Source organism: Sceloporus undulatus, chromosome 3, assembly GCF_019175285.1.
Source record: "Sceloporus undulatus isolate JIND9_A2432 ecotype Alabama chromosome 3, SceUnd_v1.1, whole genome shotgun sequence".
In the NCBI taxonomy this organism is placed as follows: Eukaryota; Metazoa; Chordata; class Lepidosauria; order Squamata; family Phrynosomatidae; genus Sceloporus; species Sceloporus undulatus.
Window position 1 is genome coordinate 25,256,383 of NC_056524.1, and position 17,865 is coordinate 25,274,247.

Here is a 17,865-nt window from a genome sequence, read left to right on the forward strand (position 1 = left end):
GCTGCATATGGTGGAGGGAGTTAAAAAACGGCTGCCGTTGCATCCCACCGCATGCGGCAACTGTATGAAAGCAGCAAGGGCGGCGTTATACAAGTACGGTAGAAGAAAATCCACTCACTAGGATTCGTGGAAAGAAATGACTTAACGCGGTCCCAATGACGAGGTGAGGGGGCGCCTCACGGGGAAGGTGTAAGTGAAGGGCGGAGCAAGCTGCAGGCATCCGGGACACCCAGGGTATGGAAAAAAGAGCTGTGTTTGCACTACTGCTCTGATAGTCTTGGAGACAGGGAGGGCTGGGCAGACAGGGAGAGCTGACCAATCCAAGCAGGCTTTGTATACAACAAGTTTTCCTGCTAAGTACCTGCATGTCATAAGAATTTAAATTAAAATTACCATATTGAAATCAGATCTTATGTTTTTAAAATTTTTATTTGGTGTGCGTTGGAAAAGGGGTAGTCTTATACGGTGAGTATATCCCAAACTCTATATTTTAACTGGAAAAGTTGGGGGTCGTCTTATATGCCCAGTTGTCTTATACGCTGGAAAAACTGTCTAAAATATAATATGGAGTAAGTTGTGCATTCAGGAAATTATTCAGCTAAGGAAATTTCAGACTTACATATGATATAATTTACAGTTTCCAAGTAACATACTGAGGATGGTTTGTTTGTAAAACACAATAAAAACTAACGTAGTGCAATAACTTGCAATACTTTCTTTAAAGAGATTTCCTCTGAACAGATATATTCAGGACTACAATATAAAGTATGAGCTGCAAACCAGGAAAATCCTGGGTGAAATCTTACCATCACTTCAGACTCAGTAAGGGACTTAAGTTAGACCCAATACAGACGGGCAAAAAGGCCGATTTAAGGGCTTGGGAGAGCGGAGTGTCCCCACACTCCCAGGCCCTACTGTGCTCTCCCAGCACCATTTTGATGCACGCACCTTCAGGCGACGCACTCACTGATGACGTGTGTTGTGCACTGCATCCAAACAGGGCGCACCACTCCAGGGTGCACAACAGACATCACCGCACTGCTCCAAGGCAGTAACGGTACCTTGGCAGTGGCAGAAAAAGAAGCCATGTTTTGCAGCTCCTTTTTCTGAGCACATTGTTGCAGCGATGTGCGGTCGCCACGGCAACGATGCAGGGGATAAAGGGGCAGCCTCTGTCTTCCTCTCCCTCCCCCCCGTCTGCCTAGCCCCTTAGTCACTATATCAAAGCCTCAGTCACCTACATTCAACAGGTTGAATACGCCTTATGCGAAATGTTTGGGATCAGAAATTTCAGATTTTATTTTGGAATCTGAATACAGGAATACCTATATTTGCAACATATTCAATAATTTTGTACATGAAATAACGTCTGTACACACAGAACCATCAGAAAGCAAAGATGTCACTCTCAGCCACCCATGAAAAAAGTTCTGATTTTTAGAATATTTCGCAATTCAGAATTCAGAATAAGGGAGACTCAACATTTACTGAATTACTATATAGGACTGGAAGAATTTTGAGTAAAGCATCTTGAAAATCATAAACCTCAATATAAAGTGTCCAGTCTAAAATAAAGCACAAACTATGTGTTTTCTAAGACTTTCATGACTGAATAGTCTGAGAGGAAGGGGGCTATAATCCTATTATCCCATGATTATTTAAATTCCCCAAGCTTCCTAGCCTGTTTTTAATCACAAATTAGAAAATAGCACAATATGGATATCAGTTTTTTCCCCTACCTGCCAAGCTAATAGCAGCTTCTGTGTGGAAAATTTAAAAATAAATAGCATGAGGGGAGACAGTTAAACCCTCTTTTCTTAATCCAAAATTACTCCCTTCATTGAAGCTGCTTTTAACCAAAGTAACATCACAAATGCTCCACATTGTGCTTAGTTTGACCCTAAGTGTTACATTGATCCAGAAAAAAGTACACTTTTGAATAGTTAATTGCAGATAATAGATTTCCTATCTCACCTGAGATAGACTAGAATTATTTTTCAGCTCTCCTTCCTGCTCTTTGATTCCAGGTGCTTACCTGAACTGTCACAGGACTTTCTGCAGTGTCTGGTTGTTCCTTCTTTACTTTCCAAGCCTTTTCTGTATTGGAAGGCCCTGTACTGGTAGCCTCTACCCACTCCTCCGAAGATTCCTAAGTACAGGAATATCAAATCATAAAATTGGTCTTAGATTACTGGAAAGGCTTTTAAAGTCTACCTGACCATTGAAATGTCATTTTAAAAATACCTTATCTCCTTTATCCATGAAAACAAAATAATGAGAAACTGTCAGAGGCTGCTTTTATCAACCAGGAAAGGTAAGCGTAAAGCATTAAGGGGACACATTAGAAATTTCAGGGGAAAATATTAGGATTTGAAGCTCTTTACAAGTATTTATAGTCAGCCAGATTAAAATATGAATCAGGCATATTCCCCTTTGGGAGTCGAACGACCCTATCACAGGGGTCACCTAAGACCATCAGAAAACACATATTTGCATGTAGCAATGAAAATAATTTTATGGTTGGGGGTCACCACAACATGAGGAACTTTAGTAAAAAGTCACGGCTTAGGAAGGTTGAGAACCACTGACATAGAGGTATGCGTTAATAACTGAGATGATCATGTTTGCTGGTGACACCAAATTATTTAAGTCAATGAGAATAAAAAATGATTGTAGAGTTCTCCAAAAGGATCTGTCCAAACTGACTGAAAGAGAAATAAAATGGCAAATGAATCTAAATGTAAAATTATCCATGTTTGAGGGGGAAATCCCAGCTTTACATGATGGATCTGAGCTGGCAGTGACTGAATAAGAAACTAATCTTGGGGTTCATACCGTAGATAGTTTGATAAAAATATTGACCGAGTATGCAATAGTTATAAAAAGGTGAATTCCATGTCTGGTACTGTTAGAAAGAGAACTGAAAAATCTAACTATCAACATCATACTGCACTTATAAAAATTCATGGTATAACCATATCGGAATACTGTGTATGGTTTTGGTCACAACAACAGCCCCCTCCCAAAAATAGAAAAATAGGCAATGTTAAACTGGAAGACGTGTTAGAAAAAAAGGTGATATAGATATATAAATTTATGTCCTGACTGGAGAAAAAGTAGCAAGATCTTTCCTCCCTCTCTCTCTCTCTCTCTCTCACACACAGACACACACGCATACATACAAACACACACACACACACACGGCACTAAAATTTTGGTGATCCACTGAAACTCTGAACATTCAGAACAGATCAAAGGACTGTTACACACAGTACAGAGTTACAGTAGAAGACGCAGTTAGGACTTTAAAAGAGGACTGAATGAATTCATGGAGCATTGGTCACAGCTACTTGACCGGGTGGCTTATCAACTTCCTGGTTCACAGGCAAAACTTCCAGGTTCACAGTCTGTATAATCATCCCTCTGCATCCACGGATTCCCTCTCCACAAATTCAACCATCCACAGCTTGAAAATATTTTTAAAATATATACATTCAATTTTATATAAGGGGCACCATTTTACTACACCATTTTATCTAAAATCCACAGATTTTGGTTTCCACAGGGGATCCTGGACCCAAATCCCAGTGGATACCAAGGGCCCACTGTATATCAGTTGCTGAGGAAGACAAAATGGAGGGAGGGTCCATCTTGGTCATGTCCTGCTGGTGGGCTTACTATAGGAACTAATTGGCCACTGTGCTAACAGTACGTTGGGTTACATAGGCCTTTGACTTGATCTTACAAGACTACTACATTCTTATTCTACAAGTCACTTTTGTACATAAGAAATCAACTGTCTGTCTGTACATCATTTGTGTATGCCACACCAGTAATCGTACCTCAAATATATAACCCGTTTAAAAAACCTAATTATAATCTCAAATACATTTGCAATACAGGATTTGTTATAATAACTACTATTGGATGACTCAGACAATATACTTACAGAAGAGCTATCAGATGAGTCATTGGTTTTTTCTACTTTATACTTCTTCCTCTTTTCTTTTTTATGGTTTTTTGAATGCTTCTCCTTTTTCTTCTTTTTTGTAGTAGAGTGTTCCTACATTTAAAAAAAATCATTTGTATCGAAGTGTCAGGCCACAAGGCTAGAGGCAGTAAGGTATGGCTTATTTTGTCATTTTTAAACTGAAAGGCATCTTTAATACCAAATAAAACAAGCCACTTTCTCTCCCCATTGATTCTAGCTCTCTAGTTTAGATTAGTATTTACACAGCACAATAACAACAGCTGACTTTTTTAAAAAAGTAAAAGCATTATTCTGTCATAATTTAAAGATTTTGCTCAATTAATGTGACATCATCCTCTCCTGTTGTTTTACCTGGGGGGGGGGGGCGCAAGATATAAATAAAGTTTATGGTCATTATAATCATCAATATCACCAGATAGGCAAAAATGAAAATCATGCTCTAATATTGCTTGGTTTTGTTACTATGATGGAGTTATGAAAAATCACAGTTGGTGAGATTTATTAAATGGATGCCCTTTGTATATGATAAATGCAAAACAGTATTGGGTCAAACAAAGAGCCAGCATAGTGTACTGGTTTTAGTGTTGGACTATGACTCTGGAGACCAGGGTTTGAATCCCCTCTTGGCCATGGAAATCCATTGCGTGACATTGGGCAAGTCACACTCTCTCAGCCTCAGAAGAAGGCAACAGCAAACGCCCACAAAGGAATCTTGCCAAGAAAACCCCATGACAGGTTTGCCTTAGGCTTGTCATAAATCAGAAACAACTTGAAGGCACACAACAACAAAAGTGGTGCATTAATAGAAGTAATAGTGCCACTGTATTCTGCTCTGGTCAGGCCCCACCTAGAATATTGTGTCCAGTTCTGGGCGCCACAATTCAGAAAGGACATTGAGAAACTGGAGCGTGTCCAAAGGAGGGCGACAAAAATGGTGAAAGGTCTGGAAACCATGCCCTATGAGGAACGACTTAGGGACCTGGGGATGTTTAGCCTGGAGAAAAGAAGGTTAAGAGGTAATATGATCGCCCTATTTAAATATTTGAAGGGATGTCATATTGAAGAGGGAGCAAGCTTGTTTTCTGCTGCTCCAGAGAACAGGACCCGGAACAATGGATGCAAGCTGCAGGAAAAGAGATTCCACCTGAACATTAGGAGGAACTTCCTGACAGTTAGGGCTGTTCGACAATGGAATGCACTCCCTCGGAGGGTGATAAGAGTCTCCTTCCTTGGAGGTCTTTAAACAGAGGCTGGATGGCCATCTGTCAGGGATGCTTTGATTTGGATTTCCTGCATGGCAGGGGGTTGGACTGGATGGCCCTAGTGGTCTCTTCCAACTCTATGATTCTATGATTCTATAAGTTTTTATTCATTAGAGCTACAAATATTACCTTTTTCAATTCTTCTAAACGATCATTCACATCAGAAAGCATCCACGTATCTTCCCCTCGGAGACGCTTTAGCTCTTTTGTTCTCTCTTTTTTTTCATAATCAGCTTTTGCCTAAAATGAAAAAAGCAAGGAGGATAAGAAATGATTGAATATTTAAATAAATATTGGTTAATACACATGCATGAAATAATTACTTATCTAAAGCAGCTATTGCAGCTGTGTTAAATAAAACTTAATTTACTTTTGGAACAGATTTAAAAAAAAAGAGAGAACATTATAATCAGCTTTATTTCTTTCTCAACATTTATAATTAAGATCTGAAAACAAAAACATATTTGACCAGTCAAGTGAAAAAAAAATCAAATTGTCACCATATTGTATTTTTATAGTGTCATTCGGTAAAATATACCTTGTAGTCTGCACTTTCACAGGCCATATGTTCATCCAACATGTGAAGAACCAAAGCTGACAGTGTATGTAACATGTACTAATTTATCCATGTGAAGGGATCTTGTAGCACCTTTGAGACTAACTGAAAGAAAGATGTTGGTAGCATGAGCTTTCGCAGACTTGAGTCTTCTTTCTCAGATGCATGTAAATATGTATCTGAGGAAGTAGGTTCAAGTCTACGAAAGATCATGCTGCCAGCTTCTTTCTTTCAGTTAGTCTCAAAGGTGCTACAAGATCTTTTAATTTACCCATGGTCCTTATTCATTTTACTAAGGAGATTATCACACGCCATTTCTGCGGTGGGATGGATGTGGGATCTGAAACTCAAAAATTGGTCCTATGACACTACCCTGTCACCGGGTAGTAGGCAACCTGTATGCAACCAAGGCTTCTCAGGGCTTCTCACACAGCTTTTCAGATGGGAAAATCCTGTGTATGAAAAGCTGCAGGAAAAGCCCGGATTGCATATCGGTTGCCTATGGGCTGCCTACTGCCTGGTGATAGAGCATTGCGATAGGATCCATTTTTGAGTTTTAGATCCCACATCCTTCCCTGCACAGAAATAGTGTGCAGTAATCTCCTTTCTTTCACAAATGTAGTTGCCCACTCTCATAAACTTCTGCACTAGGAAATCATAGAATCATAGAGTTGGAAGGGGACTCATGGGGCATCAAGTCCAACTCCCTGCTTAGTGCAGGATCTCCAACAAAAGCATCACCAGCAGGTAGCTGTCCAGCCTCTTTGTGAAGATGTCCAGAGAAGGAGACCACACCAGTGATCTAGGTAAATGGTTCCACTGCCAAACTGCTCTTACTGTTGAGAAGTTCCTTCTGCTGTTCAATCAAAATCTATTATGATGTAACATACAACTTGGCCCTACCCTCTAGGGCAGCAGAGAACAGGCCTGCCCCCTCCTCTCTGTTACAGAGAGCCAGCGTGTTATTTAAGGAGTGCCATCACATCACCCTTCTGTCTTCTTCTCATCATATCCAGCTCATTCAACCTTTCCTCATATCTTTTGTTCTCTATATCTCTTAACCTCCTTGATGCCCTTCTCTGTACCTGATCCAATTTGTCTGTATCTTTTTTAAAAAATGAGGTGCCCAAAATGGAACACAGTACTGTACTTCAGATGAGGCCTGAGCAGCACAGAATGTAATAGAATTATTACTTTCCTCAACTTGGAAATTCTGCTTCTATTAATGAAAGCAAAAATAACCCTCACCTTCAATGACAAGATTCAAGTACATGGACTATTAAGACTAAGGTCCAAAACACATTGCAGAAATAATCCAGTTTGAGACCACTTAAAATGCCCTGGCTCAATGCTATGGAGTTCTGAGAACTGCAGATTTGTGAGACATTTAGCTATCTCCATCAGAAAGCTCTGGTGCCACAATAAACTACAATTCCCAAGATTCCCTACAACTGGACCAGGGCAGTTAGAGGAGTCTCAAACTGGATTATTTCTACCAGGTGTTTTGGACCTAAAACCTTCAGCTTTTCACTAGCACTGTGAACAGATCCAGGTCTTTCCATTTATCACAGCAGCATAAAAACACCAATGTCAAAACAGCAAGTATTCTTCTCAGTGTATAGCAATGGCCATTCATACCTCCATGACACAAGACATAGATACAAGCTGGAACGACAGGCAGTAGGGCTGAATCAGAAAGAAAAACAGGCAACATACATGCCATCCTTTTTAAGCCACCAGTCTTCCTCCTCAAACTGTAATCTAAACACATCCTTCAGTCTAAGGGTTGAAACAGTACAATTTGGGTAACCCACCTCTTACGAATTTCAGGTAAGACCAGATGTTACTGTTGACATATAGATATTCCTACTGCTCAAACAGACACTCTCGTGTCATTGTTTCTTTCTCCCACTTGAAAAATAATTCAGCATTACAGAATGGTTGGTGTGACATCAGTTTCATCATCTCACTACACTTATTTATTATTATTATTATTATCCTGCCTTCCTCCTGGTACAGGGACTCAAGACGGCTTGCCATTGATTGGAAAACAATGGCATCAATATGCTTTTTCGTTACTAAAAATAACTAAAGGGAAGTTACTTTCAAAGGCAGACAAGCATTCTCTATGATATCTAGTTAGTTCACCTTTTGTCACTCAAGATAAAACTAAGTCCTTTTTTTTATCATAATGATAGATATCTAGCCAAAAGGTAGCTCAGGTTATTAATCACATAATCATACCAGTATCTTCCAATGTAAATAAAACAGAAACAGTTAAATGTAATACTGTATCTGAATCCGGATTTCCTGAAACAAACAGCCATCTTTTGAGACCAATACACCAGAAACTACAAGCAGTATATTAAAGTGTTAAATGGGGAGAAGAAGAAAGTGTATCCTGCACCAAAAGCTTCTAAATAAAGAATGGGCAAAACAAACCGTTAGACTTCTCCTCCTTAATTAAGCTGCAACACTTCTCTCCTTTATCTTCAATGGCATTTACCCATAAATAATCGCAGTTCCCCAACTGTATTTCTGCAATATTACTATCTTCACAAAGGCATATAAATACGCTACAATTCCTTCCTCCCTAAACATTCCATTAGTCCCAAATTTAGGTCTCTCTCAGTTCAACCACCCCACTGATTATTTTGTTGTCACTCAAAGTCACGCTGCAGTAACCTCTTGTTCCATTTGCCTAATGCAATCTCACATAGCTCACTGACACCAATCTTTTTCTCCCTTTCTGTATTTTTATAATTAAATCCCCAGCTAGTTGCAGGGTTCTTTCCCCTACCATAAAAACGGACCTTAATTGTTTCACATTTCTCAACTCTCACCCAGCGCAAGCATTTTATTCTGAGCCAGAGCTCATTAGCGCTGTCCAATACCACAGAAATACCCACCAATTTTCCTTTTGCCCTTACAGATTAATTTCTCCCCTCCAGCAATTTCACCTCATGTCGTGAGCAGAGGCTGCATTTAACTTCTATTGTTCCAGGCACATTAGGAAGTCTAATGCTTTAAAGCACCTGACAAATGGTCCCCCTCTCTCACAAACGCACAAACACACCAGCCATCAACAGCAGGAACTTGTAGGCCTCATGCTTGCAGCTATGTGTGTGGAATGGCCCTTAAAATTGCCTGAACTCACTCTGCAATGGCAAACCAGCACAATAAAAAAAAAACATCTTTCAAATCTATCCTCTAGCGGATACCAAAATACACGGATGTTCAAATCCTGTTGTCCCCAATGGTGGCGCATGCCTGTGACCGCACTGCCATTAGGGACAACAGGACTTGAGGTGAAGTCCCATTGTTCCTAATGGCAGCGCGGCCACATGCATGTTCCGCCATTGGGGACAACGGGGGCTTGCCATCTGCAGATGCTGAAATCCGCGGATGGCAAGTCCAGGGATACCAAGGTCCTACTTTATAGCTAAACTAGCCCCTGATTCTCAAGGCAGCTATGTTCTAAGTGCTTTGTGAAAATATACAGAAATGACAGAAACACTTTAGGCTTTTTATACAATCAAATATCCCCCCTCTCAATTTAGAATTTAAACTTCATTGTAAGAAATAATCCATATTAAATTCAATGGAAACTTGCTAGTACAGCATTTTTTTAAAAAAAGAGTCTGAATTACTTTACACGACGACAACTTGGATATTTTAACTCACTGGTAGTAATACTGCAGACTGTTATTGATGTATTTTAGATAATATTGTTTTTTTCTATTTTGTATTTGCACTATTGATTTTTGTTATTATCCCGCCTCGATCTGCAGGGAGAGGCGGAAAATACAAATAAAATTTTTTATTATTATTATTATTATTATTATTATTATTACATTCCCTTGTTTGAGCTGCAAAGTTCTAACAATTCAAGCATATCTATCTTTGGAAATATGTACAGAACCCACTTTATCAAGTTCTTACATGGCTATAGGAAGTGTAAAAAAGTCAAAAACAGAACTCCTTCCCAAGTCTATATGAAATTTCAGAGATAATCACAATTTTCCCATGCTTCAGAAGAGAAATAATATATTATACCAAATTCTGCACAATGTCCCCAACATCTCTATGAGGAGAGAATAATTTTTCAAAAAAGTACACCTTTGCATTAGAGAGACTTGGATTGATTTCCATGGGTTCCCCTTCTGTGTTCACTATAAAAATGCACATTTTTCACCAGCAAGCAGACTGGGTTTTAAATGCATCTGAAAAAACAATAAATCCTCCTTCCATTTCTGTCTGTACATGAAAGATGCAACAGTGTTCAATATGACTGGTAGGACTGATATATACAGTTGGCCCTCTGTATCCATGGATTCTACATCCACGGATACAACCAACCATGGCTTGAAAATATTCAGGAGGGAATTCCAAAAAGCAAACCTTGCTTTTCATTATTTTATATATAAGGGATACTATTTTGCTATGCCATTATATATAATGGAACATGAACATCCCCAGATTTTGGTATCCATGGGGGGGGGGCGTATCTTGGAACCAAACCCCAGCAGGTATTGGTTCCCCCCATACTTGAAAAACATATTGTTCCACCAAACCACATCACAAGCAGCTTCTCAAAATCATCTCACCTTCAAAAATGGCTCATCATATGGGAATGGAGGCTGCTGTTAAAGCAACAAAAGCCTTCTTAGGCAAACACAATAAACTGAGCACTTCTTTGGATACAACCAATTTTTTACTCATATCTTCCAAGTTTAGTGTTTATTTTGCCTTTTTAAATTAACATTATCTGGAAAAATTGAATGCCAGCATAATTCACAAACTGAAAGACTAGGCAACTTACAAAGGATGGGAAAGAAAAATACGATGCTTGAGGCTTTCAAATAGAAACCCCTTTTTAATTATTAGTTGACAGAAATGTAGTTAAAAATGCAACCCTGATGTATTAAAATTATTTTACTGCTTGTATCCTTAATGTTAATAATTTGTTAATGCTTTAAGACTGCAATCCTATGCTCATTATTTTAGAATTAAGTCTGACTGAGCACCATGAAGATTACTATAAGTAAACAGACATAAGATAAAACAAATTATTTTTGTGCTTTTCTACTTTATAGGCTAAAGCAGGACTTTCGGAGCTATTTTTTCATGAAATGTCAGTTCAGACTGAAAACGTGGTTTTAATGTCTCTTGTCAAAGTGATCAAAATCTGACAGAACAAGGATTTGCTCAACTCAACTTCCTTAAAAAAATGAAAATGAAATGCTAGTACTGCCATTGAAAGAGGCTGACAGCTCCAACAGTTGCACCCCTGACATCCCCTCAGGCACCACAACTGTTCTCAAAAAATATTGTGTAATTTGCAATTCTACTAAACTAGTCAGCATCTTGATGACCTGTCAAAAACCTGTGAGCAAAACACAACCAAGTCTTGTCACACTCCTTTTTACACACTGAATGCTATCCATCTAGGGTTAGTGATTCTATCTAAATAGCCTTTCCCTAAGGCAATTAGCACTGCAAAAATTCATACACCAAACGTTTTGCAATGGTCTAATTCCAGTATTGCAAATATACCCAAAAAAAAAAAAACCCCACAAGAGAACTTTCTCCTTTCCCTCACCCTGCCACTCTCAAGATGCTCAATAACCAGCTGTAGAGAAATGCTCAGCCCTCTGCAACACATCTTGGGACACATGGGAGGCTAAAATGAGAGAGGAATCACCTCTTTCCACTTCTATTAATGGGAACAGTTTCACCAGTATAGCTACTGTGTTTAGCGGTCTCTCTCAATGTTTGACCCAATTTGTTGATGATACTGTGTGCCTTCAGGTCACTTCTAACTTATGGCGAACTTATCACAGAGTTTTCTTTGCAAGATATGTTCAGAGGGGGTTTGCCTTTGCTCTCCTCTAAGGCTGAGAGAGTGTGACTTACCCAAGATCAACTATTCGGTTTGCATGGACAAGTGAGGATTTCCACCCTGGTCAAACCACTACACCATGCTGGCACTCTGTTGACCTCATAGCATTTGTCAAATACAAACTGCATCCTTTAAAAAATCTATCCAACTCTGGTTTTATATACTTCCTTCATATTAACAAAGCCAAGAAATTTTACAGCATGATTCTGTAGACATGTAGTATAGCAGGGGACAAAGACAGAACTTCTCAACACCTTTGCTACAGTCTTCTCCCAAAAGGAAAGAGGTGCTCAACCTGAAGGAAATGGAGCACTGGACACAATAGGGAAAATGCAGCACAGAATAAATAAAGAGATAGTACAGGAATACATGATTAATCTAAAAGAATTTAAGTCTTCAGGACCACATGAACTACATCCAAGGGTATTAAAAGAACTGGCAGAACTAATCACAGAGTCACTGACAATAATCTTTTGAGAACTCCTGGAGAGGCCCCAGCAGACTGGAGGAGAACAAACGTTGTCCCTACCTTCAAAAAGGGAGACAAGAAGATCCTGACAATTATTGTCCAATTAGTCTGACATCAATATCAGGAAAGATTCTAGAGTATCATTAAACATAAAGTCTGTGAACACTTAGAAAGGCATGCAATAACAAAAAGTCAATATGGGTTTTTGAGAAACAAGTCATGTCCGACTAATCTGATCTCTCTCTCTTTTTTAAATAAAATTACCAGCTTGGTAGATGAAGGGAATGCTGTACATATAGCATATCTTGATTTCAGTAAGGCCCTAGACAGGGTTCCCCATGATATTCTCGCAAACAAGCTTGTAAAATGTGGGCTACACAATTCAACTGTTAGGTGGATTTGTAATTGGTTGACCAGCCAAACACAAAGGATGCTCAGCAAGCAATGGCTCCTCTTCATCCTGGGGAGAAGTGACCAGTGGGGTCCCACAGGGTTCTGTCCTGGGCCCAGTGCTATTTAAAATCTTTATCAGTGACTTGGATGAAAGAATAGAGAGCATGCTTATTAAATCTGCAGATGACACCGAATTAGGAGGAGTTGCTAATACCTTAGAGGAGAGGATCAAAATTTCAAATGACCTGAATAGATTAGAAAGCTGGGCCAAAACTAACAAAATGAATTTTAACAGGAAGAATTGTAAGGTACTGCACTTAGGCAGAAAAAATGATATGCACAGATACAGGATAGGGGACACCTGGCTTGACAAAACTACATGTGAAAGGGATCTAGAAGTCCTCATAGACCACAAGTTGAATGTGAGTCAACAGTGTGATGCGGCATCTAAAAAAGCCAACATGATTCTAGGCTGCATCAATACAAGTATATATAGATCAAGGGAAGTAATAGTACCACTCTATTCTGCTTTGCTCAGGCCTCACCTGGAATAGTGTGTCCAGTTCTGGGCACCACAATTCAAAAAGGATGTTGAGAAGCTGGAGCATGTCCAGAGGAGGGCCACCAAAATGGTGCAGGGTTTGGAAACCATGCCCTATGAGTAACTTAGGTGCGTTACAGACCGCCTAAAAGCGGCGGTCTGCCGGCGCTGCTGGTTGCTCCGCAAGGGAGCCGTAGCAGCCAAACCACACGGCTCCCGCACGGAGCAAAAAAGAAGCCCCAAAGTGGCGATTCTTCCCGCGACGCGGTTATGATGCAGCGAGGCGCCAATGGTGCACTCGCAACATCATAAGCGCCGCGCGATGTACGGACGCTATGCGTCTGACACATAATAATGGTGGCACCTGTGTGTATAGGGCGCCGCCATTATTACGTCCCCGTCACGTGCTAGGGGTGAGGCCGGTGTGGACGCTAGGTCCCCAGCCAACCCCTAGCACATGATGGGGGCGCCTCAAGAGCCCGTCTATAACAGGCCACAGAGAGCTGGGGATGTTTAGCCTGGAGAAGAGAAAATTAAGAGGTGATATGATAGCCCTGTTTAAGTATTTGAAAGGGTGTCATATTGAAGATGGAGCAAGCTTATTTTCTGCTGCTCCAGAGAGTAGGACACGGAACAATGGATTCAGCAAAAGAGATTCCACCTCAACATTAGAAGGAACTTCCTGACAGTAAGAGCTGTTCAACAGTGGAACACATTCCCTTGGAGTGTGGTGATGTCTCTCTCTTTGGAGGTTTTCAGACAGAGGCTGGATAGCCATCTGTCTGCTTTGATTGTGTGTTCCTGAATGGCAGGGGGTTGGACTGGATAGCCCTTGTGGTTTCTTCCAATTCTATAGTTCTAACTTACGCCCAAGCCATGGTAGCCTAGTGTTTAATTTCCCTTCATCAAAGGTGGGGAAGTGTGGCCCATGGACAGCAAGCAGGACATCAAAGCCCTTTCTTACTTCCTCCCAGACATACTCCCTCCCTAATTGTAAGGTATACCCTCAGAAGACAGCTGGTTAGATATTACTTTTTAAGGCCTAAAACAGGCCAAAGTGAACAAAATTACGTATTAAAAGCAGTTCTGTGAATGGAATTTGTGATTCAGGGTGCAACATGAGAGATGTCAGGGCCTTCCAAGGCCTAGAGATAGTATAAAAGGCCCCTGGACCTTCGAAATTTGTTCAAGGACATCATGCCGCAACTTGAACCGGCTCTCTTGCATCAACCATGCTGGAACTCACAAGTTAGCTTGCAATACTAATTACCACTAGCAGCTATCCAGAGAGTTCATTAAAAGCATATTTATATCTGCTCTTTTAAAAAGGTGAGATTTATTTCTTGAGCAAAGGTAAGGTTTTGCCCCCACTGAGTAAAAGAAAGTGTATCACATTTCGAAAAATATAATTCTGGGTAACAGGAAAGAAATGTTACATTGAGTCTCCCTTACCCAAAATGCTTGAGATCAGAAGTGTTTTGGATTTTGTTTTTTTGTTTTTTTGTTTTTGTTTTTGTTTTGTTTGTTTGTTTGTTTGTTTGTTTTTTGGGGTTGGGTTTTTTTTATTATTTTTGAATAACTGCATATAAATAATAAGTTATCTTAGAAATGAGACCCAAGTCTAAATATGAAATTCATTTATGTTTTGTACACACAAAAGTTTGTGAACACTGAACCATCAAAAAGCAAAGGTTTCACTATCTTAGCCAACCATTATGTAGAGAGATCTTGTAGCACCTATGAGACTAACTAAAGAAAGAAGTTAGCAGCATTAGCTTTCGTAGACTTACTTCCTCAAATGCATTTTTAGTCTTTTTTTTCTTTAGTTAGTCTCAAAGGTGCTACAAGATATCTCTACATACTGATTCTACAGACAAACACAGCTATATCATGTAGCTGTAAAGGGGGTCCCAAGGGTAAAATGTTTAAGAACTACAGTACTGGATTACAGCAAAGACTTTGAGTATAAGGATCATGAGAAATTATGACTTGTCCTAAAAGAAATGTGGGTGATACGACATCTGATTCTCCTGATGCACAGCCTATATTCTGGATATACCATGAGAAGATATGACTCACTGGAAAAGATAGTAATTATTGGTAAAATGGAAGGCAGAAGGAAAAGGAGGAGATCGCATCACAGGTGGATTGACTCAATCAAAGAAGCCACAGCCCTGAGTTTACAAGACTTGAATAGTGAAGTGTTCTTCGTGTCCATAGGGTCTGTTCAGGCTCATTAAGACCCTTTGAAAAGTAAGAACATAGTGAGTTTAGGTACAATACCATTCTGAATTCAGTGACATCCAAAATCTACAAAACTGTGCCAACCAACAGTGCCAACCTTTATTAGGTCAACCAAAATGGACAAAACGCATGTCACAAGCTTTCAAAGCTCCACTGACCTGTTTATCAGGCAGAGGCATTAAAAATCATACGGGGGGGGGTATTTTGTGCATTTTGGTTGGCCCAATAAAGATAACACTGTTTTGTATATTTGGGATCTTATTGTACTTTGCTACATGGCCAACGCCGCTACCTTCGGATATGTATTCTGAATTCAGTTTTACTATCAGTTTAATTCCCACAACATCCCACAGACTCCTGGGAACTGTACTTTAATCTATATTTATACTTATACCCTACTCTTCTGCCACAAAGGCTCCCCTGGCAGCTACAAACTGTTAATTAGACAATCAGACAATTTAGGAAAGGCTACTGAAAGTCCTCCCACTTGGAAGGGAGTCATTCTCCCATACTTTTCCTAGCACTGCATTTCTCCCCAGACTTCTGAGGAATGTTGTTGTTGTTGTTGTTGTTGTGTGCCTTCAAGTCATTTCTGACTTATGGAGACCCTAAGAAGAGCCTATCACACGGGGTTTCTTGACAATATTCATTCAGAAGGGGTATTGCCTTCTTCCCCTGAGGCTGAGAGAGTGTGACTTGCCCAAGATCACCGAGTGGGTTTCCATGGACAAGCAGGGATTGGACTCCTGGTCTCCAGAGTCATAGTCCAGTATTCACACCACTACACTATCCTGGCCTGGATGTACTAAAACAAGTAACAGCACTTGGGAAACCATACTTGCCCATAGAGAATTACTGGAGAATACTTGCCCATAGAGAATCATAGGGGATTATTTGCCCATAGAGAATTACTGAGGAGTACTTGCCCATAGGGAATCACTGGGCAAATAATCCCCAATGATTCTCTATGGGTCAGTATCCCGCTATGCTTCCCTATGGGCAAGTATGGTTTCCCAATGGGCAAATACAGTACCCTCCTTTGTTTTAGTGCGTCCCATGCTGGCCCTCTGTTTCCCCAGCTGCTACAGAGGGCATCCATTTTAAAATGCCTGGATGCAGCTCTGATGGAGGCCAGCTCCTCTGAGAGGAAGAGGGTCCCCCGCAAGGAGTACAGAGGGGGGCCTACGAGGGAGGAAGGAAGGGAGGGAGGACACTGACGTCACCTGCTCCAGCAGCGCCTCGCGCTGGCGGCGCCGCTCTTCCTTCCGCGCCGCCAAGCTCCGCTCGCTTTCAAACCCGGACGCCATGTTTGTTAAGGGCAAAACAAAGAGTTGGGTTACGGCCGTAAAGGAGGCGGAAGGCGGAAGAAGGCTACGTCAGGCTGATGGCGCGCATGCGCGAAGCTGAGGCCGAGCGACGTTGGGAAAAAAGAAGGGAGGAGGCAGAAAAACCGAGCGTCCTCTCGACGCGCATGCGCAGTTTAGTAGTTTTTTCAGTGGTTTGGGACACAGACAGAATTAATGGCACTCATTGAAGGTGTGCCTTCAAGTCGTTTCACATTCATGGGGACCCCTAAAACCATATCCTGGGGTTTTCTTGGCAATATTTGCTCAGAGGGGTTTTTGCCACGGCCTTCCCCTGAGGCTGAGAGCGTGTGACTTGCCCAAGGTCACCCAATAGGTTTCCATGGCAACAGCTCAGAATGGTCTCCAGAGTCATAGTCCAAAACTCAAACCACTACACCTCTCTCTGTCTCTGTCTCTAAGGCACATCCACAGTGTGGAAATAACGCAGTTTGATACCACTTTGAGTGCTGTGGTTCCATCCTATGGAATCCTGGGATCTGTAGTTTTTTACAAGGTCTTTGGCCTTCTCTGGCCAAGAGGGCTGGTTCCTCACCAAAATAAAAATCTCTAGACTTTAAAATGATATCAAACTGCATTATTTCTACAATGTAGATGCACCTTTAAGCTGAATATTGGCCTGTTACAGACTGCCAAAATAAAGCTGCTTCGGGTCTCTTTGGAGGTATGCTATTTAAATGATGCATGGGTCCTACGAGTCCGGAGGTCACGCCAAAGCCACACTCCATTTCTAAGCACTGCTTTGGTGCAGCTTCTGGATTCTTAGGATGCATGCATCATTTAAATAGCATACCTCCAAAGAGACCCGAAGCAGCTTTATTTGGGCAGTCTGTAACAGGCCGTAGTTCCCTATTCAAGGAACAGGACTTGGCAAAAACAACTCTTCAGCTCCTCCACTTCTTAGGATGGGGTTTTCTGGGAGACGCAGTTCAGGAAAATAAGGCTCCCAAGCTCTTACTGAGATCTTGTAGCACCTTTGAGGCTAACTGAAAGAAAGAAATTTTGGAAATTTCTGTGGAAATCAAAGAAATGTGATTTGAATCTTTGATTTTGCATTGCCACATTATAGGGGTTTCACTGCAAAAGACATTCAAATGGGGTTTAGCATGCCTCCTCCTGAGTAATCCTAACAAGTGTTAGATA

At 40.7% G+C, this 17,865-nt stretch overlaps 1 protein-coding gene across 3 annotated transcripts in view; it reads right to left on the reverse strand.

Moving 5' to 3' along the window:
* The window catches only part of CWF19L2 (CWF19 like cell cycle control factor 2), a 78,798-nt gene extending 62,076 nt beyond the window's left edge, over window positions 1-16,722 (reverse strand). For 2 of the 3 annotated variants that reach the window (XM_042457998.1, XM_042457997.1), the window contains exons 1-4: window positions 16,582-16,722; window positions 5,383-5,493; window positions 3,950-4,063; window positions 2,036-2,149 (exon numbers count right to left, since the gene is read on the reverse strand). In XM_042457998.1, coding sequence (XP_042313932.1) covers window positions 2,036-2,149; window positions 3,950-4,063; window positions 5,383-5,493; window positions 16,582-16,665 — 423 coding nt within the window. In that variant the 5' untranslated portion in view covers window positions 16,666-16,722. Of the gene's footprint in view, window positions 1-2,035; window positions 2,150-3,949; window positions 4,064-5,382; window positions 5,494-16,576 lie in introns of all 3 variants that reach the window. The other variant, XM_042457999.1, reaches the window with a different exon arrangement.
* Between the last annotated feature and the right edge of the window lie 1,143 nt (window positions 16,723-17,865).